The 26,555-nt window shown below is 45.9% G+C and overlaps 1 protein-coding gene across 5 annotated transcripts in view; it reads right to left on the bottom strand.

Moving 5' to 3' along the window:
• The window catches only part of ptpn13 (protein tyrosine phosphatase non-receptor type 13), a 39,897-nt gene extending 16,471 nt beyond the window's left edge, over window positions 1–23,426 (bottom strand). For 3 of the 5 annotated variants that reach the window (XM_067249986.1, XM_067249990.1, XM_067249989.1), the window contains exons 1-12: window positions 23,095–23,426; window positions 19,380–19,499; window positions 14,631–14,797; window positions 13,842–13,907; window positions 13,491–13,676; window positions 13,007–13,100; window positions 9,696–10,283; window positions 3,340–3,447; window positions 3,021–3,117; window positions 1,132–1,348; window positions 893–967; window positions 395–569 (exon numbers count right to left, since the gene is read on the bottom strand). In XM_067249986.1, the coding sequence (XP_067106087.1) occupies window positions 395–569; window positions 893–967; window positions 1,132–1,348; window positions 3,021–3,117; window positions 3,340–3,447; window positions 9,696–10,283; window positions 13,007–13,100; window positions 13,491–13,676; window positions 13,842–13,907; window positions 14,631–14,797; window positions 19,380–19,494 (1,888 nt within the window). In that variant the 5' untranslated portion in view covers window positions 19,495–19,499; window positions 23,095–23,426. Of the gene's footprint in view, window positions 1–394; window positions 570–892; window positions 968–1,131; window positions 1,349–3,020; window positions 3,118–3,339; window positions 3,448–9,695; window positions 10,284–13,006; window positions 13,101–13,490; window positions 13,677–13,841; window positions 13,908–14,630; window positions 14,798–19,379; window positions 19,500–19,835; window positions 19,901–23,094 lie in introns of those variants that run through there. The other 2 variants (XM_067249988.1, XM_067249987.1) reach the window with 2 other exon arrangements.
• Between the last annotated feature and the right edge of the window lie 3,129 nt (window positions 23,427–26,555).

Genomic DNA, 26,555 nt, shown 5'->3' with positions numbered 1-26,555 from the left:
CAGTCAGAGAGAAGTGGACAGGGACGTCAGAGTGGCAGCCTAGGACAGGTGACTCGTGTGTGAGCATTCATAAATAAAAACACAAAATCAATATCAAAAACTAAACTGCCTTATCCAAACATCAAAACCACGCAGTTCCGAAATAAGATGTAAACCTACTCCCGAGTACAAATAACATGCATTCCCTGGTTCTGAACTTGCCACGCTTCCATCCTAGAGGAGCCAATGTGCAGGCTCTGACAGATCAATATTGAATGTGAGCACGCTTTTTATGAGGGTTTTTTTTATGGGGAAACAGCAGGAACATAGCACACACACAGCTTATGACAAGACACCCAGCGATATCAACCTGCCCCAGGCCCCCCTCGCTCTCCGGCCCCTCCTCGGTGCGTACCTCTGAGGTAGGCTAGGCTGAAGAGGTGGTGCTCCACCAGGCCGATGTGGGCCACCACCATGTCCAGCACGTCCTTGCACACGGCCTTGACGTCACAGCTGAGCTCCAGCTTCTGGCCACTCAGCAGGATCACCCCCACCTTCCTCTGCACCTCCTCCGGCTTCCCTCGCTTGTTCTGGGGGGAGATGCGGGGCGGGGTGAAGGAAGAGATGAAGAGAGCCGCGGAAGATCAACACCACGTGATTCTGTCCCCCTAGGGCAATCTGTCTTGGACGTGAACGCCGCCACAAAACCATTCATGCAATCATAGTGCAGCAGCCTGCGAGCAAGAGGCAGCCAGCAAAAGAAAGCCATCGATAGATCGATCGATATAATAAACAGTAAAAAGGAGAGAGGAAAGGGATCGTTTCTCTTCAAACGTGTCTTATGTGCTCCTCGTCGGTCAGACGACAATGAAATGTGACGAGACGGTGTCCATTTCTCAAAGCAAGTCCTCACCATGATTGACGCTGGAACCATCAAAGGCACACACGGCTCACTGGTCATCTTCACAAACTCAGGACCAAAGAAATTCTGCAGGGGGGGGGGGGGGGGGGGGGGTGCATAGGCAACAGTATGATAGTGAGTGCCTTTGAATGTATTAGTTACATTTCAATACAGTAGGTATACAATATGTTTAAGGAAAGCACACTACTATGTGGTCCTCCATGAGGAGCATCATTGCTGAGCGTCAGGACCTTAGCCTTGCGGTGTGCGGAGGTGCTGAGTGGGTCCCGGAGGTCCAGCATGGAGGTGCGTGGCAGGCTCAGGGGCAGGGGCTCGTCCCCGGGGTACAGGTTGGCCCGGGACAGGCGGTGGGCCAGGTGAGCCTGGAGCCTGTGGACCTCCTCCTCCTGCCGCTGCAGCAGGAGCTCCGCCCCCGCCAGGCCCTCGTCTGCGGCGCCCTCGTGCAGCCTGCGAGCAGCACAGGAACACCCGCAGCTTGATTCTCTACCAGTTACAGACTCGACAATCAATACAGCTCACTTACACCTAGGTTGAGTTGCCGAAGGTTTATACGTTTTTACATTAAAGGATGTAAATAGTGCCATGTACTGTATTCATAGCTCAAAAAAGACAAATAACTAATCTATGTCTGTGATTGGTGTCACAGGTTAGGGCTGAGGAGGATCTGATTGGAGCTGCTGGTAAAACTGTCAACACAAGAGGCTTTTCATATTCAGGTGACATCAGAGCACAGACATAGCTGTGGTGTGGAGATCGGCCCAACATCTGCTTGCTTGCACGCACACACACACACACCACACACACACACAATGACAGCCATAATGCTCCATGCCACAGAGTAAGTAGTTTGAGATTTGCCCACCAGAGGGGGCAAGAGAGCTACCGATGAACAAACACCTACACACCCAGGAAAGACTTACGGCGAGTAAACATGAACTTTTTATCGGGTAAGAATGTTTGAATGAACCGGACAATTGATCATTCAAGTACATATTGCTTTATGAGGAAGGGACCTCCTCTGACATCAGTGTTGTGACCGTTTTTGCTTGGACACGCCACCCCCCCACCCAAAAATAAATTAATTAAAAAAACTCAGATCGAGGCTATCTGGGACAAGGTGTGGGAATAAGGTCAGCCTTGGCTGCTTACGGTTGACCATTAACAGGTGCTTTGCCTGGGTTAGGGTATGTGGACTTATATGGGAGATGGAGGGGAGGGGGATTTGAAACATGCGTGACAGGAATGTCAGGGTGGAGAGCTTCCACGAGAGGCCAGGGAGGGGGTGAGGCTGTGCAGGCTGGCTAGGTAGCCCCACACCTGTGTGTGTTTAGGGCAGACGGGTTGCTGTGTCCGTGTGTTGCTGTGTGGGCAGTTACAGGAACCTCACAGAGCATGTGTGCGCGCTGTGCTGGATACACGTGTCCTGGGGGTGCAATGAGTGCAGTCTGGGTAGCTACAATATACCCATACAGTTTAAACATGCATGTGTGTGTGCGCGCTGTGGTGTACCTATGTGTGTGTGTGTGTGCTGTGGTGTACCTGTGTGTGTGTGCTGTGGTGTACCTGTGTGTGTGTGTGTGCTGTGGTGTACCTGTGTGTGTGTGTGTGTGCTGTGGTGTACCTGTGTGTGTGTGTGTGCTGTGGTGTACCTGTGTGTGTGTGTGTGTGCTGTGGTGTACCTGTGTGTGTGTGTGTGTGTGCTGTGGTGTACCTGTGTGTGTGTGTGCTGTGCCTGTGTGTGTGTGTGCTGTGGTGCACCTGTGTCTGCGTGTGTGTGTGTGGGTATGTGCTGTGGTGTGGTGTACCTGTGTGTGTGTGTGCGTGCAGTGGTGTACCTGTGTCTGTGTGTGTGTGTGTGTGTGTGTGTGTGTGTGCAGTGGTGTACCTGTGTGTGTGTGTGTGTGTGTGTGTGTGTGTGTGTGTGTGTGTGCGTGCAGTGGTGTACCTGTGTCTGTGTGTCTGTGTGTGTGTGTGTGTGCGTGCAGTGGTGTACCTGTGTCTGTGTGTGTGTGTGTGTGCGTGCAGTGGTGTACCTGTGTCTGTGTGTGTGTGTGCGTGCAGTGGTGTACCTGTGTCTGTGTGTGTGTGTGTGTGTGTGTGCTTGCGTGCAGTGGTGTACCTGTGTCTGTGTGTGTTGAGGGCAGAGAGCGGCGAGGCGTCTTGCTCTGACAGAGCAGCCTGGGAGCTGTATCTCCTCGCCTCCTCTGGTTTCTTAGCTACGGCAGACAGAACACAAGCAAGTTAGCAGTACAGTACACACACAGCTGCCATTAAGATGAATCCAGATTAATTCACTCAAATCAAGGAATCTGATTGGTGCTGGCATGAAAACAGTGGTGCCTTGTCATCTCAGAGCATCATAAGATACAACCAGTAGTCCTAAACAAACTCGGATCGTTCAGGTCTTTGTTTTCCCTGGATGACAAATGCCAACCCACCCCAGCAGATGCTACCTTGTCTGTACTCGGGGTCGGAGGAGGCGACCGAGGGGCTCTCACTGGAGGAGCTGTAGTCACTCTGGTACCTGCGGTGGGTGTGGATGGGGTCTGGGTGGAGAGGGAGAAACATTTGGTTGCATTATGTCGTTTGCTGCTAGGCCAAGATTCTGAAATATGCTAACACGGCTTTTTGTATGGGAGGTTATGTACATTTTCAAGGCGAACATGTCGGGTGGAATCGCCGGCAGTTAATCCCAGAATCACATACTCCCCCGCACCCCCCCCCCCCCTCCCCACGCACACACATCCAAGTTCACATGTTCAGGTTTTAATTGTCTTGAACTGTCAATTCAAGTTAGCTAATTCAACAGTCTTTATTATTTATACATTTTTTACGACCGGAAATCTAAAAAAAAAAAAAACCTGGGGGGATTTGGCTTGCTTAACAGTAAAGACATACATCACACATGAGTCCACACATGGTGATTTGTGGAGAGGCTGATTTCCAGACTGTGTTACTTCAAATCCTGCTGGGTTCATTCTGACCCAAAAACCTGGACTGGATGAAGCTCAAATCCCCCATGTCTGTCTGGGTAAACACACAAAGACCCAGCATGTACAATAACTGCGAGGAGTGTGTATGTATGGAATGGTATGTGTTGCCTCCTGACAATCATACATGCGCATCACCACGGGTGTGCCAATCTGTGTTCAACGTGTAGGAAATCTGTGAGAAAACAGTAGATGGAGCTGAGGGCCAAGGTGTCCGTACTAAACCAACAGTTTTACCAACAGCTCCTCCAGTAATCATTTGAATGTGATGCACAGATGCAATCTATCATTCTTGACTCCTTGTCCATCATAACAAAGACAGCGGTGCTGGTAACCCTCAGCCATCACATCCAGTAATAATTCCGCCTGTACAGAAGGAACCAGATAGTCTGGCTTCTGTCTCAGTCTAAACTTCATAGCTTGAATACCTAAGAGACGACTCACTGTTCAAAACAGGTTTCACTCTCTTCTCCAGAATCTTTCTTGTGTAAGCTTTACAAACCAGCAGCATTGTAAGCGTCCAGTCATAGTGTATCATGATGATGACGATATCCAAATAAACTGCGACTTGAAATAGCAGTATCATTCTGACATCCGTGGAGCAACTCTGTTGCAAAACTCATATGCGGAAGATAAGATATACCTTTATTCGTCCCACAATGGGGAAATTCGGGAAGAAATGTGAAATTCCCTTTAAACCATGAGAAGCCACCTCTTACCTAGCTCTGCATCAGTTTCCTGCTCACCAGGTTAAAACTCCTGATTTGTCAACGCAAATCTGGGGATTCACTGTGTCTAAGATGACAATACAGAAAGAGGGTGTGGGAAGGAGGGGACTACTGAGGTAAAGAAGGAGGGGACTACTGAGGTGAAGGAGGGGACTACTGAGGTGAAGGAGGGGACTACTGAGGTAAAGAAGGAGGGGACTACTGAGGTGAAGGAGGGGACTACTGAGGTAAAGAAGGAGGGGACTACTGAGGTGAAGGAGGGGACTACTGAGGTAAAGAAGGAGGGGACTACTGAGGTGAAGGATGGGACTACTGAGGTGAAGGATGGGACTACTGAGGTGAAGGAGGGGACTACTGAGGTAAAGGAGGGGACTACTGAGGTAAAGGAGGGGACTACTGAGGTGAAGGAGGGGACTACTGAGGTGAAGGAGGGGACTACTGAGGTGAAGGAGGGGACTACTGAGGTGAAGAACGAGACTACTGAGGTGAAGAACGAGACTACTGAGGTGAAGAACGAGACTACTGAGGTAAAGAAGGAGGGGACTACTGAGGTAAAGAAGGGGATTTGCAGACCGGGTTCTCTGACTTAGCCCCCGCAACGTGATGTGGCTAAGTTTCCACAACACTGGCCACTGTTGAGATCCTCCCTACTTCTTACCAGAACATGTGAGGTTTCAGATGTAGGGTGCATTTTACTGTGGAGGGGTCAGGCAGGGTTCAGTGCAGTATCAGCATGGCCCTCGATCCTACATGGATGGCTGTCAATGGTTCCTCTTTTACTTTAAAGACGGTTACGACTGATCTTCGATAACGTTTAAATCAATTGAATCAGCATGTTTGTTTTGGGTGAGCTGAGCCTGTAGTCTGAGTCTTTATGACACATCCTTGTGGCAGCTGTAAGGGTTTGAATTCCGACCCGTCGTCCCCTTTAAACAGAGCAGCTCTATCTGCAGTTCTCCTAGGAGAAGGACCAACCAGGCAGTGGACACAGGTGCTTCCTGACTAACGCCTCCTCTACTCTCTGCCTGGAACAGTCTAGTAGGACTATGTGCAGCTGCTTGTGGACACCTCTGTCTGTAAGTGTGTGTGTTAGAGATATAGATTTCCAGAGAAAATGTTTGAAGGCCATGGTAATACAGTTAAGCTGGTCCCTGGTTTATCCATTATAATGAATAAAGTAGATGAAGAGAGGGCAGCTTCTCATTCAGGACATAGAGGAGGGCAGCTTCTCATTCAGGACATGGGAGGGCAGCTTCTCATTCAGGACATAGAGGAGGGCAGCTTCTCATTCAGGACATGGGAGGGCAGCTTCTCATTCAGGACATAGAGGAGGGCAGCTTCTCATTCAGGACATGGAGGAGGGCAGCTTCTCATTCAGGACATGGAGGAGGGCAGCTTCTCATTCAGGACATGGAGGAGAGGGCAGCTTCTCATTCAGGACATGGAGGAGAGGGCAGCTTCTCATTCAGGACATGGAGGAGAGGGCAGCTTCTCATTCAGGACATGGAGGAGGGCAGCTTCTCATTCAGGACATGGAGGAGAGGGCAGCTTCTCATTCAGGACATGGAGGAGGGCAGCTTCTCATTCAGGACATGGAGGAGGGCAGCTTCTCATTCAGGACATGGAGGAGGGCAGCTTCTCATTCAGGACATAGCCAGGGAAGGGGCAGCACGACCACAAGACACCCCCCCACTAATCTGGAATCGGCTTCTTAACATTAGCTCAGTCACTCGGCCAAAACACGGGAGCAGAGCAATGAAAGAGAGAGAGAGAGAGAGAGAGAGAGAGAGAGAGAGAGAGAGAGAGAGAGAGAGAGAGAGAGAGAGAGAGAGAAAGAGAGAGAGTGTGTGTGTGGGGGAGGGAGGAGGTAAAAATTCCAGTTTATATCCCATTCTTTGACCTGTTGTTTGTGGTTGATTATTATTACAAGAAAATACAAATGCTTAGAAAATGGAAAAGACAAAAAGATTGATGGAGCAATTATCAGCGGATTCACAAGGATGGATCCTTTTGTGTGACTTTGTAACAAGCAGGAACACACGCTATACACATACACACACACACACACACCACAGAGAGAGAGAGAGAAAAGGAGCAACAAGGAGATGAAAGAGAAAGAAGGGAGAAACGAAAGACGGGAACAGAGATGAAGAGAGAGATGAAGGAGAGAAAAAGAAGACTGAAATGAGGGGGTGCGAGAGAAATCTCATACTCAGCATTTAGCCCCGAGAGCTTATGGGTGTGCAGCGATCAACAGCGGAGCCCTATCCATTCATAATTTACACTTTGCCAAACCCTCTCACTGTCAGAGTCACCTGACAAGCTCAAAGAAACAAGCTCTATCAGTTTAACTGCGGGGCTAACGTTCAACTCATGCTGCGCTGCAGTGTACCATATCTGGTCCTGTCGAGACGGCATAGTCATGTTGCAGCCCTCGGGGTAAGGCTGAGGGAGGAGGCAACTCAGACGCTCCCATTATTTATAGTCTGGTGGCCCGCTGAGAAGAGCTTCCCTCAGAAGCACACAGCAAGGGGATCATGGGAGCCCGCTCCAGCCCAGCACCTCCACAACCGTTTAGCATAAAAAAAGAATTGAAAAAAGAATTGTAAAAAAATTAAATAATATGACGAGGCTTTGAAACAACAACAAACCTTCAAGTACCTTCCTGTCTTTACCCTCCTGAATCCTTCCTTTGTGCTTTCACATCTACGGGAGGACTTGTGTCTGGGGCCAGAGGCAGGGTTTGTTCCTGTCCAGAACACAGCTTAGCGAGGTCTACTGAGCTTATACAGCTGGTCACATGCAGAGTACTCGTACGTACAAACCAGCCATATAGCCGGGCAAGATACTCTTTTGAACCACTGCAGGTATGCATTGCAGACATTGCAGAGAGAGCTTGACACGCCTCACGTCTCTGTGATAAATAACGTCTCACCCCCTCCTAACTGGCCCTCCACAGTTGGCAGCTGGAAGCTTTCACAAATAAACTCGTTGATTTGGAAAAATCCAGAAACATGCAGGTTCTCTCTCCCCCCCCCCCCCCCCCCCCTCCTCCTCCTCCTGTCTCTGTAGCGACGCTCCAGAACAGATCCTGGCCCAGCCCAGCCCAGCCCACCCTGACCTAGCCCAGCCCTGAGCCATGTGACCTGCTCACCAAACACCGGAAAGTCCAATAACATTTGGAATTCCCTCATCCGCTACACATGACTCCACTTACAGAGCCACTCGGGGCCCGGTAGGAAACTTTGCCCTGATGGAAGCACCTTGGCACTAAAGGGGAGGGAGGAGGGAGGTTTAAAAGGAGTGAGTCGAGGGGCCTAGTCTCAACGCAGAACACCTGAGAGGATATCCACCACTGCTGCACCACCATGTCATGTCAATCTTTCAAAGCAGAAAACAAAGAGAAAAAATAAATACAACCCCCCCCCTACCCTCTCCCCCCGCCCCCCCACTCCCCAAAGAAAACAGTAAAGAGAATTTCTGCCAAGTAACACATTTTACAGTCCCCCCACAAATGGTCTGTGCTCAATTACCTCCATTCATACTGGAGCAGAATAGCTCTGGGGACAGAATACAAAAATATTTGGGTTTGGCCATTGTAGGCTTCGCGCCCGAGTCAGTCCTAATGGTCGTCGGCATTCCTTTGCGTCAGCATTGGTCTCTAATATCCATCCATTCTTTTCTTATCAGGTTGGGTGCTATGAGCAATGAGGGTCCACCCTCAACACAGGCAGGCAGGCAGGCACAAACAGGACCTACTCTCGCCTTCTCACCCTAGGACAGAAGCTTCTCTCCTCACAACACCCCCATATTCAATAAACGAGACAGATATAATCAGTAGATGAAGGGGGGGAGGGAGGATGCAGGGGCGGAGCCTGTCAAGGAAAAGAATGCTTTTGGTTGGTGGCTCAGTCAGTCAGTGTTATAAATAGCCAGTGGAGCAGGAAGGCTGGAGCTGGGAGTGGAGGAGGAGGCAGAGGAGGAGGCGGCAGAGGAGGAGGCAGAGGAGGATGGGGGATAGGAAGGCTGGGGTTTATTATAAGAGGCTGTTCATCCGTGCCTGGCTCCGTACACTCCCCATCTGCAGATGGCCGCCAGACACCGACAAATCAGGGGAGGACGTAAACATGCATGTGCCACATGTGACTCTGGAGCGCTTTTTAAATACTTTGAAAGGCTACTTATATGCTCAGGGTAGCTTACAGCTCTCGTGGTCGCCACACTGTCGATTAACTTTTGTGCTATGTGACATACAGTACGTGTGTGTGTAGTGACTGACGCCTGGGTGCGCTCCTGTGCATCCGTGTGTGTGTGTGATGTGTGGGGGAGAGAGACAGAACGAGACGAGAGAGAGACTAGGCCTTACGTGTGAGAGTTAACAGGCTAGAATTATCCCTCTCTCTAATTAGAAGCAGGCATTTGGAAACCACTGCCACTGACTCATGCTCGATGGCAAAATAAAGCTGCATATCCAGCACTCACTCCCACCAGGCTTCCCCGAATAGTAGTTCAACACACACGTTTGTGTGGCTATTCTTGTGAGGACCGAAATCAATTCCATTCATAATCATGTTTTCCCAAACACTAACACAAAAGTTAACCCAAACTCAAATGATTTTTTTCCCCTCGTTTTTTTTGCTTAGTTTTTCTTCTAGAGTTTTCTATTCCTGTAGGGACCAAAAGATTCCCCCCACCTCCACACATAAAAACAAACACACACATCTGCTGCAGCAGGACATGATATCAGCAGTAATACAGTACATATCTAGATGACAGAGCAATAAGACTAGTCGCCAGAAAGTCTGTGATGCTCTCTCTCAACCTCAACCCTACGGCCTCTCTCTCAGCCTCGAAGACATCATCTAACCCTGGCAAATCCTCATAGCGAGAGTCAATCATTTCACCTCAAAATGCTGCAAAGATAGACATCTTTGGGGACAGTGCATCGACCGTGTTTATCAGGCTTTTGGAGTTCCAACTCATCATCTCCATCTAAAACCCATCACACATTCAGTCACCAAGCAGGTCCTTACCGTCCATGGCCTGAACACATTCAGTCACCAAGCAGGTCCTTACCATCCATGGCCTGCCGCAGCACCTGCAGCTTCCTCTGCCTCTCCTTCAGCCTGTCGTAGGCACTGGTCACAGCCGAGCTCACCGACATGGCCGAGTGGTGGTGAGCCAGCTTCCTGGCCTCCAGGCCCCCAAACTCAGAGTAACAGGACTCCCTGTCCCTGGAGACGCGCGAGGCTGACTTGTGTCTGCCCGCCGAGCGCGTGCTGAGGGCGCTGCTGCCCCGCCTGGCGTCCTCCAGGGCCCCGAAGCGCAACACGTCAGGGTCGATGCGGGCCAGGTCCATGGAGGAGGCCCACGTTTTGCTGGTGCCTTGGTAGGGAAGAGATCTGCGGTCCAGCTCCACTGGCCTGCCTCTCTGCTGGGGGTGGTGGTGTTGGTTCTGGTGGGGATAGAGCTCTGCGGAGGACTCTGAGCCCGGGTGGTAGTAGTCTGAAGGGGGGTACTGCGGGGCTGTCGCCCCCTCCTCGGCCCTCAGCAGGTCCTGGATGGGCAGCGACCCCATGGAGCGACTCAGGCCGCGGTTAAGGGAGGCCTGCTCCTGCGTTCTGGCCCGATAGCGCTCCAGCACCCTCGGGGCCGCACTCCTCCCTGACAGGGAACAGACAGACACACCAAATGAAGCTCTGGCTCAAATATCATCTGGAAACATTCCCTGACTGTAGCAATGCTCAAATTCAAGAGATTGTGTTCCAAAATCTATTTGGGTTTCCGGAATGAGATTGGTGGGGTATTAAAACGGAATTACATTTTCTTTGATGTGAGCAGCACAATTAAGGTTTGTCTTGTTGTAAAACACTAATCATAAACTTTCCCCTTAGTTCTGCTACCGGCCCAGGATGATATGGCTATTAGACATGGCAATTAAATTGCTGTCCCTTATTGCCAGCTAACACACACACACACTCAAAGTACTCATAAATGGAAAATCGTTCATTCACAATAGCAGGCATGGTACATGAAAATTACACAAAATGACCCTATAGGTTACCTAGCGTCTCATGGAATGTGTGGAACACCGCAAGCATGTCCAGAAATACATGACCAGAGAAATAGGGGGCCTGAAAGTGCCACTGAGTGTTATTAATGCAACTCATTTGTAGAGTTACCCTACCATTGGAAAAGTGTCAAACCTGCCGTCTTATAAAGAGAGTACTGGAAGTACTCACATTTCTGAAACTATTTTCCTGTTGTATCCAAAAAAAACAAAACAAAAAAACGTTACATATAGACTTTTAGTCCACCATTTCAGGACATTACTTCATACCTAGCAGAAAAACCATCCCCAACTTGTCCCCCTGAATAGTAAGTCTGGTACTTTCAACAGAGTGCTCTCATGACTGTCCAGTAAACTTGTATATTGCCCTACCAGATCATCTTCACTTTCTGAGACAGTGAGAGCCCTTGTTGTCAGACCGAGAGAGAGAGAGGATGAGAGAAAGAGAGAGGGTGGGTGAGAGAGAGAGAGAGCGAAAGAAAGGATGATAGGTGCATATGTGTAGAGAGAGATGAAAGCATGAGTTGGAGAGGTAGGGAATTGGTAGCACAGGCCTATAAAACACTGCATGTGGTGCTTTAACCTACAAAGCACATGCCGGGTCTTTATGGGGTAACAACATCAAAGACAGACTTGTCTTTTAGGAACAGGGGAGGGCGGATCGGCAGGAGGTTGAAAGAGCAAAAAGTACAGATATAAATGAACATTTTCTCACTGCAAACAATCTCTCAAACTTGCAGCACAAGACTTTTTCGCTGACAGTGGTGTGACTTAAGTGCAATGCAGACCATGAGATCCTACCAGGTCTGAAGCTGCCAGCATCAAATGGTTGACGACCCACAGCGACTTAAAACACAGAAACAACGGAAGTCCTCTTAAGGGGAAGAAAAGGAAAACTCTGAGAAGTGGCTAATTCTCTTTGCATGTACTTTCCCTAGGGCTGGGCAGACTGAACCTGAGGAACAAAGCACCAATACAGACTCCATAAGCCAGATTACCGACTGACTCGGAAATATGTATATGTAATCAATGCCATGCGCTGGTTATATAACCAGCCAGGCAGCCATGTTTGAATTTCTCCACCGTGGTCTCAAAAAGAAAAATGCTTCAGCTTTTCTTAAACCGCAGGGAAGATTTGGTCATATTTTCCTAAATTAAACCCTGTTCTGGTTTGCGGTGTGGCGCTTCTTGTCTCAGTGTTTTTTTGTTTTTTCTTCTTCTCAAAATAGCATTTTTTTCCCCCCTCTGAGTTGGCAGGAATTGTCAGGGCTTCTTTTCCTCCGGAGTGAAGCCGGGGTCTGAGGAGCAGGGAGAGACTTCTCAGAGGAGCTACAACCCCAGAGGTGGATCCCATCTCTAACATCATGAAGAGGGAGGGAACCTTGTTGGATCATTCCACTCCCTTCATTTCCACTCATGGGCTAAACATATGGCCTGATGTTCCAGTTCAGACTTTCCGGTGCATATATACAGCTCTTGGTCATCTGTCATGACCTATTGTTGCTCAAACTGATGACTCATCTTAAGCCTCCATGAGTCATTCTGAAGGTAGCACTGGCACTAGCTCAAATAAGTGGGAGTAAATAATAAGAGAATACACCCATATAAAATGCTTGTATCTACAAAGCTGGTCTACTGGTTCTAACTTGCCTCCATTCTCTTGCCAGTGGGCTTCTTCAGGGAGTTCTTTGTCCTCACACACACACAGCATCCTGTTCACCTCAAACGGTTTATATTTATAATTTCTTCTTAACCATCGTCTAATTGTTAATTCCCAGAAAAAGCTTCTCGTCACCCACTGTCACATTTTTCAAAGCCATTTTCCTCTTCCCTCCTCCCATAGCCTGACTAATCTCAAGTGGGGTTGTCTTTAGTCAGTGTCCTGTGGCTGATATATATATATCAGCCACATTCAAGTCATGATGGTGGGGCCTGCTAAAACTTGCCCTTCTGTTTTATTTACTGAATCGATTCCTTCCCACTGGGATATGGTGACCAAGTTATACTTCATCAGAACGTGTAGAGAGCTCTGTCTACAATGATATGTGCTCTCCCCCCCCAAAAAAAAAATCATTGCATCACATTGGCATTAGTTCATGTTCAAGCGGTTTGATGCCCATTGTTCTACAAACATGGAAGAGAATCACTTTGGGTATAGCAACTGATGGGGGGGTCATTTCTGCAACAGGCACCCTAACAGGCTGTAAAGGGACAGGCAGGCAGGAGGCTGGAGGGGGGACAGGCAGGCAGGAGGCTGGAGGGGGGACAGGCAGGCAGGAGGCAGGCAGGAGGCTGGAGGGGGGACAGCCTGTGGTACCTGAGGGGAGGCCTTTTCCTCGAAGCCTGTCCCGAATCTCCTTACTCCGCTCTGGTAGAGATTCCCTCTCACTCTGGGACATCAGACCATCCAGCTGAGAGACAGAGAGAAGACAGGCACAGTGGTATAAAAGGTGGGTAAATACAGGATTGTCTTCAAGGTAGACAGACATATATAACCGTGTTGTGATGTTACACGGAATTGTGCACTTTTCTCATTTAGGTTTGAATAAATATCTGCCATTGAACATGTGTGGTTACAGAATCAAGCATCATCATCAGGCAAGAACTTAAAACAATTAAGTCACAGTAAACATGCTGAAATGTTACGAGATCTAAGTATTTAACTGAATCATTGCCTTAATAAGTTTAGTTCAGGTCATATCAATTATACTATAGGGTATGAGTGTGTACATGTGTGTGTTTACGTGCATATGTTTGTGTGAACATTTGTGTGTATGCATGTGTGTGTGTGTGTGGTGTACCTGGGATAGACTACCGAGCACCAAGCGGACCAGCTTCCTGATGTAGGAGAAGGAGGGCTCACAGCTGGAGCTCCGGATGTGAGTGCTGCAGGCGTCCAGGACGGTCCTCACGGACATGCGGCTCAGCGTTGTGTCGTCACACATGTTGAGCAGCATGCTATTGAGGTGTTCCCCCAGCTTCATGGGCTGCGACAAACACACAATATGTCATTTTAGGGAACTTTTGAACATATTGTGACAATATCGAATTAGGCTTTGAGCATATTTGGCCTACTGTTTTAGCGAAAGGTTTTTGTCGGACGGTTACACAAGAGCTACAAGTGACTCAGAGCCTGGTGGTCCTAATCGTACCTGACTTTGAGGGATTTCATAATCGGCTCCCCAGAAGAGGGTCATCCCAAGTGAGTACATGTGCATCTGTAAAGAAAGGAGAGGCATTAGAATGATACACAAATGCCTTCAGTGTAGATCTTGTGTAGTACAGTAGTAGTTAGAAAACAATAAAAATAGCAGTAGAAAAAATATTCAGACTGATTCAGAATGTTCCAGTTGGAACTAATATACAGACTATTCCAGCTGGAACTAATATTCAGACTGTTCCAGTTGTATTTATTGAAATGAGGAGAAAAAAACGGAAATGTGACATCTGCTGACACTTTGTCCTGTGCGGGGACAAACGGTTTGATTGTGTCTTATCTAAAATGTTAAATGAAAAACGTAGTGAACACAGTACCCTGCATGTTGTGCTGGAGTGCTTTCAGTTAAACCCCAAAACATTTTTCCATTTTCCTTTCCTTAACAATTCTGCACCAGGCTCCCTCTAAGAAAATCACTTCCCCCTGAAAATTGGACTTGGGAAAGGAAAGAATAACTTTGGGGTTGCCAAAGAATGCACCATGGTCTTCAAGGTCTTTCAAGTGCAGCCCGACTCCACACTACCTTAAAGAGATACACTCCCATTCTGACAACAGGGAAAGGAGGGGAGGTGACATTCACCAGGTTTCAGAAAAATATACAGGACTTGAAATGTTGATTGATGCTAGATGTCTGACGTCATTGGCACATTCGAGCATATTTGATGCCTACAGAATCTAATGACCACGAGGTTTTAGGCGGCGGAGCGAGGCTGCTGTACTGCACCTTCTCTATGTCGGAGACGGAGGCCAGGGTGAGGCCCTCGAGCAGCTCCGGGGCCGTGAAGGCCCTCAGGTCCTGCTGGGTGACGTTCTCATCTGTGAAGGAGATGCTGCCCGAGGGCATGAGCAGCAGGGACCAGGGGGAGATGATGAAGCCCAGCGCTGCAGGGTCTGTGCAGGACACACACACACACACACACACACACACACTCGAGATTATTCTTAACAGTCAAATCAAAGTCAAAGTGAACTTTATTGTCAATCAGACCATGCAACAAGTAATTACACAGACGATCGAAATGTTGTTTCCCCATATAAGAACCCAAGAGTAGTCTGTTACACAGTTTTGCATGGAAAAGGTCAGACGTAGCTCGTAGAGCTGTGTGGCACCCTTTACCTCAATTTTGACCAACGGAGAACAAACTCCATGGAGTAGACTGTCAATGTTTACAATTGTGGATAACACTGCACCGCCATAGATAAATGCACTGCACGTCTAGAGTTTGGCAATTTAAACTAACCGAAAGAAAAATACTTGTTCCTTCCCCAGTGCAAGGTGACAGATGGCAACAGAAAGAAGGTTTGAGTTATGCTCTTTTCCTACGAAGCCACAGACCAGTGATTGGATTACAGAGAAGTTTAAAAATATAAACAAACGAATGTTTAAGCAGCACTGCAAAATTCCTTTCTCTGACGGATATTTCCTTGTGAGAGGGGAAACAAGGAAAAAAGGGCTTGAGGCACAAAATATATACGTTTTCAAAAGGCAGGAATTCTCAGAGTAAATCAAATGTCTCCTGTTGAGCACTTTGTGACCAATTTGCTGTTGGAAAGTTTTCCAACTATTTTTTATAGATGTCATTGACACACTGATATATGCCAGTACACAACACCGTTCCCTGAATCTAGAACCCAATATTCTATATAACGGTAATGCTGCTCACCACTAAACTATTTCAACCAATTATCCATAAGACTATTGTGCAACACAATAACAGCTATAACAGACCCGGAATAGAAAATAATAAAATAGAGAAAATAGTCAGTTGAAATGTATACCATGCTCTACTCAAACTACCCCAGACAGCACACAAATACACACATGCAACTGAGCAAGCCATCTGGGACATGTTCAGCTGGTGCACCCAGACAGACTATATCTTATTAGCCGTTATCTGTATTATCTGGGACGCCACACAGAGGATCAGGCACAGGGCCAGGGTGTTGTCCTCTAAATAGAACCTCTCAGTTCAGTTGATTACCAAGGGGCATTATCAACGGGTGCAGACCAAAGTGACTCTGGACGCAATTGGATAGAATGTCATCATGGTTTGGACAATGTCTCAACAGTAGTTCTCTGTACAGTCATGGTATGAAACACGCCTCATATTAGACTGGCTCGGCGCTATCCAGGCCCGTGGAAATCTGTCTGAATGGGAGGGTCTCCGGACGTTTCTGCCAGGGCAAATGAAAGATCTGTCTGGTTCCCATGCAAAAATGTACCTAGAGGTGGTCTTTGCATGGCTTTGCAATGCAGTAGCTACAGAGTGTTTTCAAATAAGCGCAGCTAGTTCAGGCAGGGCAATCGGGCAGCGCGCGTCAGTCATCGGGGACGTAAGGCGTCTTACTCCACCTTCCTTTCCTCTGCCCACTACCACACCCAGGTTAGCAGCGCATATCCATTGGGCCACGTCCGATAAGGCGTCTTTAAAAGACGCGCGGATACGCACACACTCACCCCGGTTGTTGTATGATCAGTGTGCTGCCGCCCTCCACCATCCCCTTCTCCCCTGTGCTGTCTGTATGTTCTTTCCACCTGGGGGATTATATCTCTATTGCTCCCTGCCTCATATGTCAAGTATGGATGTGTTGCATCGAGGAGGCAGGGAGCGCTTCCCTTGGATCATCCACTCCGCCAAAGTTAAATCTACATGTCCATGTCATGTAACAATAAATGCTCAAATCTAATACGTGATTGTCTTGACTGAACTACAGGAATTCATGACTTAAAATCTTAAAAGACCCAAGTTGTGTTTGGCCTTGGCCTTCTAACATCTCCGTAAATACTTTCCAATGCCTCAAGCTTTCGGTGATGGCTGGCTACTGAAGATGAAAACGGATTCGCAAAAAAGTAATTACATTTAAGATAACAGATTACATACAAAACCTTGGTTATGGAGGGACGTCTCCATTGCTGAATATAATGCATGTGAAAGTTTTCAAAAGAACATTGAAAGCTTTTCACTATTCAGGAGACCTGCCACAATGGTAGGGACATTTCTGAGCATAGCTGGTAAAATGGCTTTTACAAACTGCACCTCAAGGACATCTGCTGGGAAATGTGGCCTGCTGAGAGTTCCAAGGCTAAACTCCCGCCTCGACAACACAGGACAGAAGCCCCTCAGACACATGCCGAGCATGCTGCCTCACACAGCCCTGAGGGGGGGGAGGTAACACACACACACAAGTTGGGCTGTCTGTCCTGCTAGACTCATAGGATTGTCTTCTGCACTGCCTCAAAGGATCGAAATGGACCTCAACTTCACCATCACTACCATGCATGTGTGTACGCGAGAGCAAAAAAGTATTTCAGAGATCAGTTGGGGGGGGGGGGGGTGAATAGATGACCTGTCTACAGTCATGGAGACTGGCATGCATTCAAGGGAAGGCCTTTTGAACCTCCTTTATGAGAGTGCGGACAGACAGCGGATAATAAAGCAGCCTTTGTCTTTTGGCGGGATAGCATGCTAGTTACAGCAGTACACCAGCCATAGCCTTGACTGGGGGACAACTGATGAGTTGTTCACCCACAGCTCAGGAAACATGATGTCACACAGCTTGATATTGTACACCTAGAACATGAACAAGGAACTGCAATGGCTCTGCGGTACCAGCTTAGTCACTGGTATGTGGTCTAACTCTATAGTGTAAGTATTGCTACTGTAAAAAAGAATTGTGAGATCATCACGTGGGTGGAACAATAGCATAATTCAGTACATAGCTGGTGTCTAAAACCCACCAAGTGCCCATGGTAAAGGTAAAAAAGGAGGTTGTGTCAAAATAAGTGAGTAAAATTGCGACATTAAGACAACTTAAATCCATAAGGCTGAGACGGAAAATTTGCAGACAGAAAAGGAGGATTTCTGGAGACACTCAACATCCCCCCTGCATGCTACATCTGGAACCGCGTGCGAGGATTTAACAGTGGCTGTCTTAGTCCTGGGTCTACAGTACATCGGAGCAAAGAAAAGACAGGTTCACTGAGCTGCAGAACACAACATTCCACAAAGAAAGCACTGGATTTCTGACGACTGTATTGCAGTGCTCCCAGATTGGAAAGGCATTTTTAAGCACCCAAATATCTACTGTTGAGTGCATAAGTCTGCACCCCCTGCCATGAAATACCAAAAAGAATCTAACAAAGCAATTGCTTTCATCAATAAGTCATTTAATTTGACTGTGTGTTACATGTCCTCTTATTACAAGTAACAGAAAACAAAAACTTGTACTGTTAATGCGAGAAATGTGCAATTTCGCAATTGCACATTTCAAGCCCCGTCTTATGAGGTGAAAAACAAACTTTAGGAAATTGAAAGGGAAAGGAGGGTGCGGTGGGATGATGATACCCATGGGGCGAGGTTGCCCTAGAGAGATGTGACCTGCTCCTTTAAGAGGGACATAGGGATGACACATGCAAGTGTGTGGGTGGTAAATAATGTGTGTGTGTGTGTGTGTGTGGGGGGGGGGGGGGGGTGCTGGAGGAAACCCATTCAAGCACCAAGATAGTGAGAAAGACTACACTTAAAGAGCCCTAAATCCCATCAGTTAACAGACATGATAATGGCACAGACTGTACCGCACAGAGTAGAACAGGGGGCAGGGCAGGAAGGATGAGTGTTCCAACTGGCAGCTCTGACGCTGTAGTCTAACCACTTTAGTTTAACCACTCCCAGAATCACACACAACTACAGACACCAAGACGAATCTGACCATCTGAACTGTTGAAAATATGTTTGTTCATGAGTGCCTTTAACACTGGGGCTTTTTTTTTTTACCACCCCAGCCGTTTTGAAATGCATTTAACTCTGAAAATAAACCCCCTTTATCTCTCTGTCTATGACTTTTCCTAAAATGGGTTTCATCAATCATCTAGTGAATTAGGGGGTGTGTGGGATAAAATTAAATAAACGATGATACCTTCGTACTGCCGATTAGTCATTTTTACTACCGCTGTACAATGCCGTGCTCAACACATCCACTTCCAATGTTGTCTTTTGATAAGCACGCCGACAAGCTGCATTTGATATGTAGATAAATTTGGATTTGCTTTTGAAAACATGAACCGGAGCAAAAGGAGGATGAATTCCCATGAAATTCTGGAAATGCTTCAGGACATGAGTGAGGGAGAATCAGATGGGGAGAGATAACGGCGGGCATGAGTGAGGGAGAATGGAACGGGGGAAAGATCAATGAGGTACTTTTCCTCAAAGGCAGGGGTGGTGATGTTTTTGAGAAGCCCTTTATGTCATATTTGCAGAAATAAACTTCACATTCTGATAGCAATCATAAATCATAAACCCATATTTTGGGTTGAATACTTTCAAACTCAAGCCAAAATTGCTTTTGTATAGAACAAAAGGAGCAACTTAACTGCTTCAAGAAATGACATCTTTGCAATTGCTGACAGAGAGAGAACAATGTTTTTCACGTCTATGTTTTGATGTTTGTCCGCAGAGCTGCATTATTCCCATACCTCGGCGGAAAAGCTCCTGAAGACTCTCTGCACTCTGACTGAGTACAGCCCAGACCTCCTCCTCCTGCAGTGGACCCCCCCGCACCTCCAGAGCTTCAGCCAGAGACACGTGCATCTTCCCTGTGGGGGGGGGGGGGGGGGGGGCAATGACAATGTCACACAAATTACAGATTAGGTGCTGTGACATGAAACCAGATTCATATATATATACACACACTACCGTTCAAAAGTTTGGGGTCACTCCGAAATTTCCTTCTTTTTCAAAGAAAAGCACTTTTTTTCAATGAATATAACATTAAATTAATCAGAAAAACACTATACATTGTTAATGTGGTAAATGACTATTCTAGGTTGAAATGTCAGTTTTTTTATGAAATATCTACATAGGTGTATAGAGGCCCATTTCAAGCAACTCTCGCTACAGTGTTCAAATGGTACATCGTGTTTGCTAATTACCTTAGAAGACTAATGGATGATTAGAAGAATTAGAATGCCAAAGGTCTCCAATGCTGTAATTGCTGCAAATGGAGCATTCTTTGACGAAAGCAAAGTTTGAAGAACAAAATTAATATTTCAAATAAAAATAATTATTTCTAACCTTGTAAATGTCTTGACTATATTTTCTATTCATTTTGCAACTTATTTGATAAATAAAAGTGTGACTTTTCATGGAAAACTGTCTGAATTGTCTGGGTGACCCCAAACATATGAACGGTAGTGTATATATATATATATATATATGTAGAATTCAAAACAGTATTCAGATGTATCTCCTGTGTTATTCATGGATGACTCATCCACAAAAGCTCAATAGAGGGAAAGTCCAGGGCTATCCAACCTTGTACCTGTAGAGCTATCCTTCTGTTTGCTTTCACTCCGATCTAGTTTACAACTAACCTGTTTCAGCATGTCGATCAGCTAATTAATCAGATGTGCCAAATTAGGGTTTGAAGAAAAGCCTTCACAGACCGGGTTTGTTACAGCCCTGCTGTAGTAACAAACGTAATGCTACCACTGATATTTACATCTGCACCATGCCTTGTGTTTCGTTACACAGAGACAAGTCACAACAGGCTGTGCTGGAGAGTTTTTATTCAGCTAATTTGGCCTTCTGACTTAAGACGTACATGTGATCTCCAAGTACTTGCTTTCCTCAAGCAACTAACACCACTTATTTACAATCCCCCCAAAAATCTACAATTATATAAAATTAGATACCTTACTGAAAAACGTTTTTTTGTTCAAACTGACACTTTTGCGTATTTTTGGATTTGGGGAATTAAATTGTTAGGGGTTGGGGAAAGGGTGTTTAGCTTGCAATAGGACACATCCAGTCCTCTGGGCTCCAACCCCTGGTCATGGAAGGCACACGGCTGCTGTGCTGTGGCTTTGTCATCGTTTAAATCCTCCCAATCCCACTGCGACGTAATGCAACAGAAGCATAGGAAGCCCTGGGTTTAAAGGATTAAAATTGACTAAGCAAAAAAACCATCACCACCTAAATAGTTGCTGTGACTCTCACATTTCTATTAAAGTGTGGAGTCAGACACTCTGGTGGTGTCTGTCTGCGCATCATGGTTAGAGATACGGGATGGGTCCAGCCAGGCTTGAGGGCTGCCATCCAAACTTGTGTACATAGGGTCGTCCTTCTGATGTGAAACATTATGACAATCCGGCATGCACATTCCAAACCTGAAAATGTTGCTGTGCAATAAGAAAGAAAACTCACTCTCCATCACAATCAACATCTCGTGGGAACATTTTGGGGATGGGCCGTACATTTGGGAAAGTTAATAAGATAGCATTTTATCCGTATTTATGCAGGAATGCAGGCATGTTAAATACTTTGGTCAATGGGAAGCTGGGGAAAGTGGGTTACTACCATTCCAGCTCATTGCACAATAGAATAGGGTAGTGAGATCTGCTATGGGGGAAGACCTTCGTTTGATTGTTTTGTGGCTCGTTTTTTCAATAGAGGCCTACAGTGGAATGTTTTTATCCTCTTTGAGGGCTGCTGTGGTGGCCAGCTCTTCTCCCATTGGCCCATGATCCTGCTCATTATTTTGGGGCACGGGTGGAGGGAGGGGTCGGGGAATCAGTGGCCCAAAACAGACAGCCTTCGCAGCAGAGGAGAGAAACGCTGAGTGGTTTTCTTCACCCAAAAAATGGACGAAGTTTGTTCAAAGGTGTTCGCCTTCGGTCTGGTCTCAGCCGCAGTCGCAAGGATTTCAGGAGAATAGCCTAATCCTTGAAACGGGATAGTTCTCTCTACCCAGTCCCTAGCTGTTTTGTTTTTTTTGTTTGGGGGGGGGGGGAAAATCTCTGCCGCATTTATCAACCATGAAACAAACTCTATATAATTTTTTACTGAGAAATGTTCTTTGATGTACAGCATGTACTCAACTTGAAACAGTGCACCAAACACAGACAACTTGTGTATAAATACTTGTCCAAGCTGTCGAATTATACACATAACATCTTAATGGAATGATGACAGTTTTCAACCCTATAAATCAAACATCTGAAAACAAGATGCTTCCTTTGTCCATTTCAATTTTAGGTGAAAATCTTTCTGAGGAATTCCAGGAACACTCGCAAACTTCAAGGGAACCTTACCGGAAAAAAAAAACTTCAAACTGAAAACACACAAGACGTAGGCTACCATTTAAGTTACCGTTTCACACCCTTGCAATGGCACAGGATGCCGAGTATTCGGAATATCTCAGACCTTTCTGCAGTTAGTTGATTACTGCTAAGATGAGAGTAGATAGAGGGAGACCAATGACAACTTAACCTAGATTGTGTTTTAATTCTCAGTTTCATATTTCATTCCTATTTACCTAATATCTAATATTTTACAAATGCAAATCCCAAACTAGTTTATAATAGTAGGTGCAACTATAGACTACACCAGTATAATTCTGCCCCCAGTGCTACAGCTATAGACTGCAGTAGTTGGCCTATCCTCAGTATTAGGCCTATCCTCAGTGATACAACTATAGACATCAGTAGTAGGCTTACTGATCAGGTAGGATAGTCCTGTAAAAACTAATGTTGCATCAATCAGAAGGTTTAATTATATGATTGCCTGTGTGACTCAAAATGAGTTAAAAATAGGAACCCCTATCAGAAATGTCAATCATTGTGCCATAATCTAAGCTAGCAATAACATTAAGGAGTGGTTTTAGGACTATTCATAATCAAATGTAGCACAGCTTGGTTGAGAGACTGGTCTTGATTGCATACAGGAATGGCCTGCAATGACTGCTCATCCTCTATTCTGCTGTCTATTAAACACATGTTCCATATCCAAGGAAATCCTAGGCACTGTACAAATGTAGGACAGGTTATTTGCTAAATTCCTAGTATGGCCGGGAAAACAAGTTTGTTCCATCCTGTGACATCGCGTGGGCAACATATTTCCTGCAGCGGTAACCTTGTTGCAACACACATTCCTGGCTATTGCTTGCTTGAGCCCATTTCAGTCTGCGTACCCCTGATGTATAAAAAAAATACTAAGTATTCTGTATCTCGTATGATGAAACTGCCCATATTCTCACGTAGTCGAGAAAAACATGTGGTTATTGTCGATAACAAAGCTTGTTAACGTCTTGTGAGATGCTAGTCGAATTAGCCGTTTCAGTGAACTCGAAACAAAGCTGTTCAAAGTTTCAGAATAATACGTCAAATGTATAGGGTAAAATAGTAAACTTACCAGTCAAATGATGAGACCTATGAAACTGAACGAAAGATAGGCACTCCAATTTCACTACAGAAGTGTAAAGTAACGAGACTGCGCGTCACCCCATCCACAATAGAACATCTTGAAGTTGACTGCAGCTGAGCTGTCGAATAGGCAACAGGTTTGTCTCTCGAGGTCCTAGTAGAGTACAAAAAAATCCCCCAAAACAATGTAGTTTCTATAATCCATGTAATTAAACCATTTGGAAAAAAGTAATAATTCGTAGCGCTAAAAATATATCAAAACTGTCGCGGGATTATGTGCGGCTTTCAGTTTGCTCGGGATCAGCCTAGTAACCATTGCTCCTGAGAAGCATTCTTTTCCCCCTCCCTTTGCACATCTAGGGGTTGACTGGGAGTAACCAGACACCTTATTCCTACTGTTCATTGGCTCATTGCAGGAGGATCGGCATATATGCAACCAGGCGTCTCTATAGTAACCCACAACTGGGAGGAAAACTGTAAGCTATGGCCGTATGGGCTACACATGGACAGTACTATAGTAACATGTATTTAGTTTTGACATGGTAGACGCACTCACAGAATCTAATATTGATATGAATCTTCATCTCCCCCTCCTAGACAGAAACGAAAACAGTATCTCACTCTCTACCATGCACTTTTAAAAACACCTAATGATCATGGTAACCCTAATTAGGATACAGGCCCTCTGTAATTGCCGTTCCTGGTAAATTCAGACTGGTATTAAAATAAAAATGAAAAAAGGTTGGAGCCCCCCAGTTAACATTTCCCCACTCATGACTAACCATAGAAAAACGACGTTACACACCACAAATACTGGGGTCTGGAGAGAGGAAATGGCACACTAGGCTGGTTTTTCCTAAGCCTCTACATTTTTCTCTTTTAGAAACATAAGCCTCAGAAGCTGCAGTGGCTACTCTAGAGTAGACCACTACATTTTTGTTTCAAGCTCCAGGAAACCCACAGCACAGGGTACCTTTCTGTTTTGCAATGAGGGAGAAACTTCTATACCAGCCACAGTGTGGTCCAGGTCGTATGGACAGGATAGGTTACTAACGGTGCTTTCAGACTGTATTACATAGTTTCAGGACAGTAAGGAAAATGGTCAGGGTTTTGGCATCGGACATATAGGTTAGTACTTGCAAATCATTAAACCATGGTCAGTGTTTAAAGGACATACCTAAACATATTAACTTGACTGTTCTACTATTCTCTTATGTTAACTAACTGTTAACTGCCAAGAGATGTTTCTTTAGTGTCATGCTTTAGTGTCCTGCTTTGATATCAAGCAAAAGAATAAATAAAAAACAGAAAAAGTTCTCATAAAATTGTATATGTTGGCTGGAACATGTTAAGTATGTTGAGTGTGCAAGTGACACCACCTCAATCCTTTTGTTGTTTGGGAGTCAGATCACTATCCAGTCAGGAAGTCATTCAGTGGAGAGTACTTCCTTCCTTTTTCTGTTACCTTCCTTTCAGACCATGCCTTGTTTTGCCTTGCCTTGCTGCAGGGAAATGTTTGGGCTGTCTCACGTTTATAGATCACCCTCTAGTGGTTTGTGAATATCCTTGCATGTATCAGTTTTGTGTCTCTTACTGCCTGTTCTTCAGACTGTATGAATATTCTGAAAACAATGCATAGTAAGTAAGTAGTAAGCAAAGTTTATTTGTATAGCACCTCTCGCAGATAAAATCAGTGCTTCACAACAAAATGCAATATAACACTACAAATAAAGAATACAGAACATTTAAATAGAAATAGAAACATGACAGACAACCATAAAAAACCCTCAACTAACTAAAAGCCTGCTTGAATAGCAAAGTCTTGAGTTGCTTTTTATAAGCTTCGACGGAAGTTGCACACCGTAGAAAGGGAGGCAAGGCATTCCACAACCTAGGGGCCACTGCTTGGAATGATCGATCCCCTCTAGTTTTAAAATGGGTACAGGGAACCACTAAAAGCTTCTGACCCAATGACCTCAAATTACGGGTGGGGGTATGAAGCTGTATTAAATCAGAAATGTAGGGAGGAACTTCTCCATTCAGGGCTCTGAAGGTGAGGACCAGGATTTTAAATTGAATTCTGTACTGGACTGGTAATCAGTGAAGTGATGCTAAAACAGGTGTAATGTGTGCTCTTTTGTTAATGTGCGTTAAAAGCCTTGCAGCAGAGTTCTGAACGGCCTGGAGACGGTCAAGCTCCTTAGGCATAACTTCCAAATCCTAATGACTAAACAAAGACCAGATTCACGGCCTTCTTCAGAAGGACCCACTTCCACCCATGGCCTCTACCAGCCTTGCTTATGGCTCTGTAGAGACACAGGGTGACATCATGTGGGCACTGGTGGATCCAAGGGGTGGCAGCTGCCACTCCAGCTAAAAAGCCTTGCCACCCCAATCTCCCCATGCTAAAATATATGTTTTCAATTACATAATAGTAGTATTCATTAAAAAATACAATTATTGTTATTGCCATTATTTCCTCCACACCACCTTACAACTACCTCTTGCCACCCCCTTGCCACACCATGTGAAAATGTCTAGATCCACCCCTGCAGGCTAATAATATCATAGATTTGCATCAGATAATGTTCCCGTGCTCTCATCTCTACAGTCAACTCCAGAATTACTGGCACCCCTTGGCAAAGATGAGTAAACAATGTGATGTTGTGTTGTTGTTATTCCTTCAAAGGCCCTGGGAACCTTCTTAAAACACATGGGATCATGAATTACATGAAATACTAGGACATTTTAAATCTGAATAGGGCTGCCTACAGGAAACTATAAAACTGGATTGTCATTGGATAATTGTGGCATACATGGTTTTTTCCAATGTGACATTAAGCTGAATAACAGAAAGGTGACTTTTTTATAACACTTTTTACTCATCTTTGCCAAGGGGTTCCAATCATTCTGGAGTTCACTGTATGTCCAGTTGTCTTTACAATAACTTGTTTGTTTTTCCATGTCATCTTTTTAAAGTAGCAGCCTATGGATTGTAGGCTTTGTATATCGCATAAAAACACAATTATTACTCAATGCACACCCTTTTAATGTAGCCCATGACAGGTAGCCTATAGGATTCATTCTCAATCTAGATAGGCCTAGCATAGGGTTAGCAGTACTGGAAAGATCCAAACGGCTGGCATTTTTTGTCATCCTCCTGCTCGCAGCGCCTTCATCCACGCGCAGATTCCTTGGCACTGTCCGCACCAGGAGGACGGTGCAGGATCCGTGAGAGGCTTCAACACACACCCCCTCCCTTCCTGGCCCTATGGTGCTTTCTGGGCTTTGACGTCACACGTGCTCCTTTTGGTTGCTATAGCAACAGATTTCCCTAACCCCCTTCCTCTTTTCTCCCTCTCCTCTGGTAGGTCCACGATGGTACATCCAGCATCTTGCAGCACAATGGTTGCAAGACGGTAAAGCAGGAGTGATTCAGCATCGCAATCT

The sequence above is a fragment of the Osmerus mordax genome, chromosome 14 (assembly GCF_038355195.1).
Source record: "Osmerus mordax isolate fOsmMor3 chromosome 14, fOsmMor3.pri, whole genome shotgun sequence".
Classification (NCBI taxonomy): domain Eukaryota; kingdom Metazoa; phylum Chordata; class Actinopteri; order Osmeriformes; family Osmeridae; genus Osmerus; species Osmerus mordax.
Note: the sequence above shows the minus strand (reverse complement) of the source record. Positions and strands in the feature narration are given on the sequence as shown.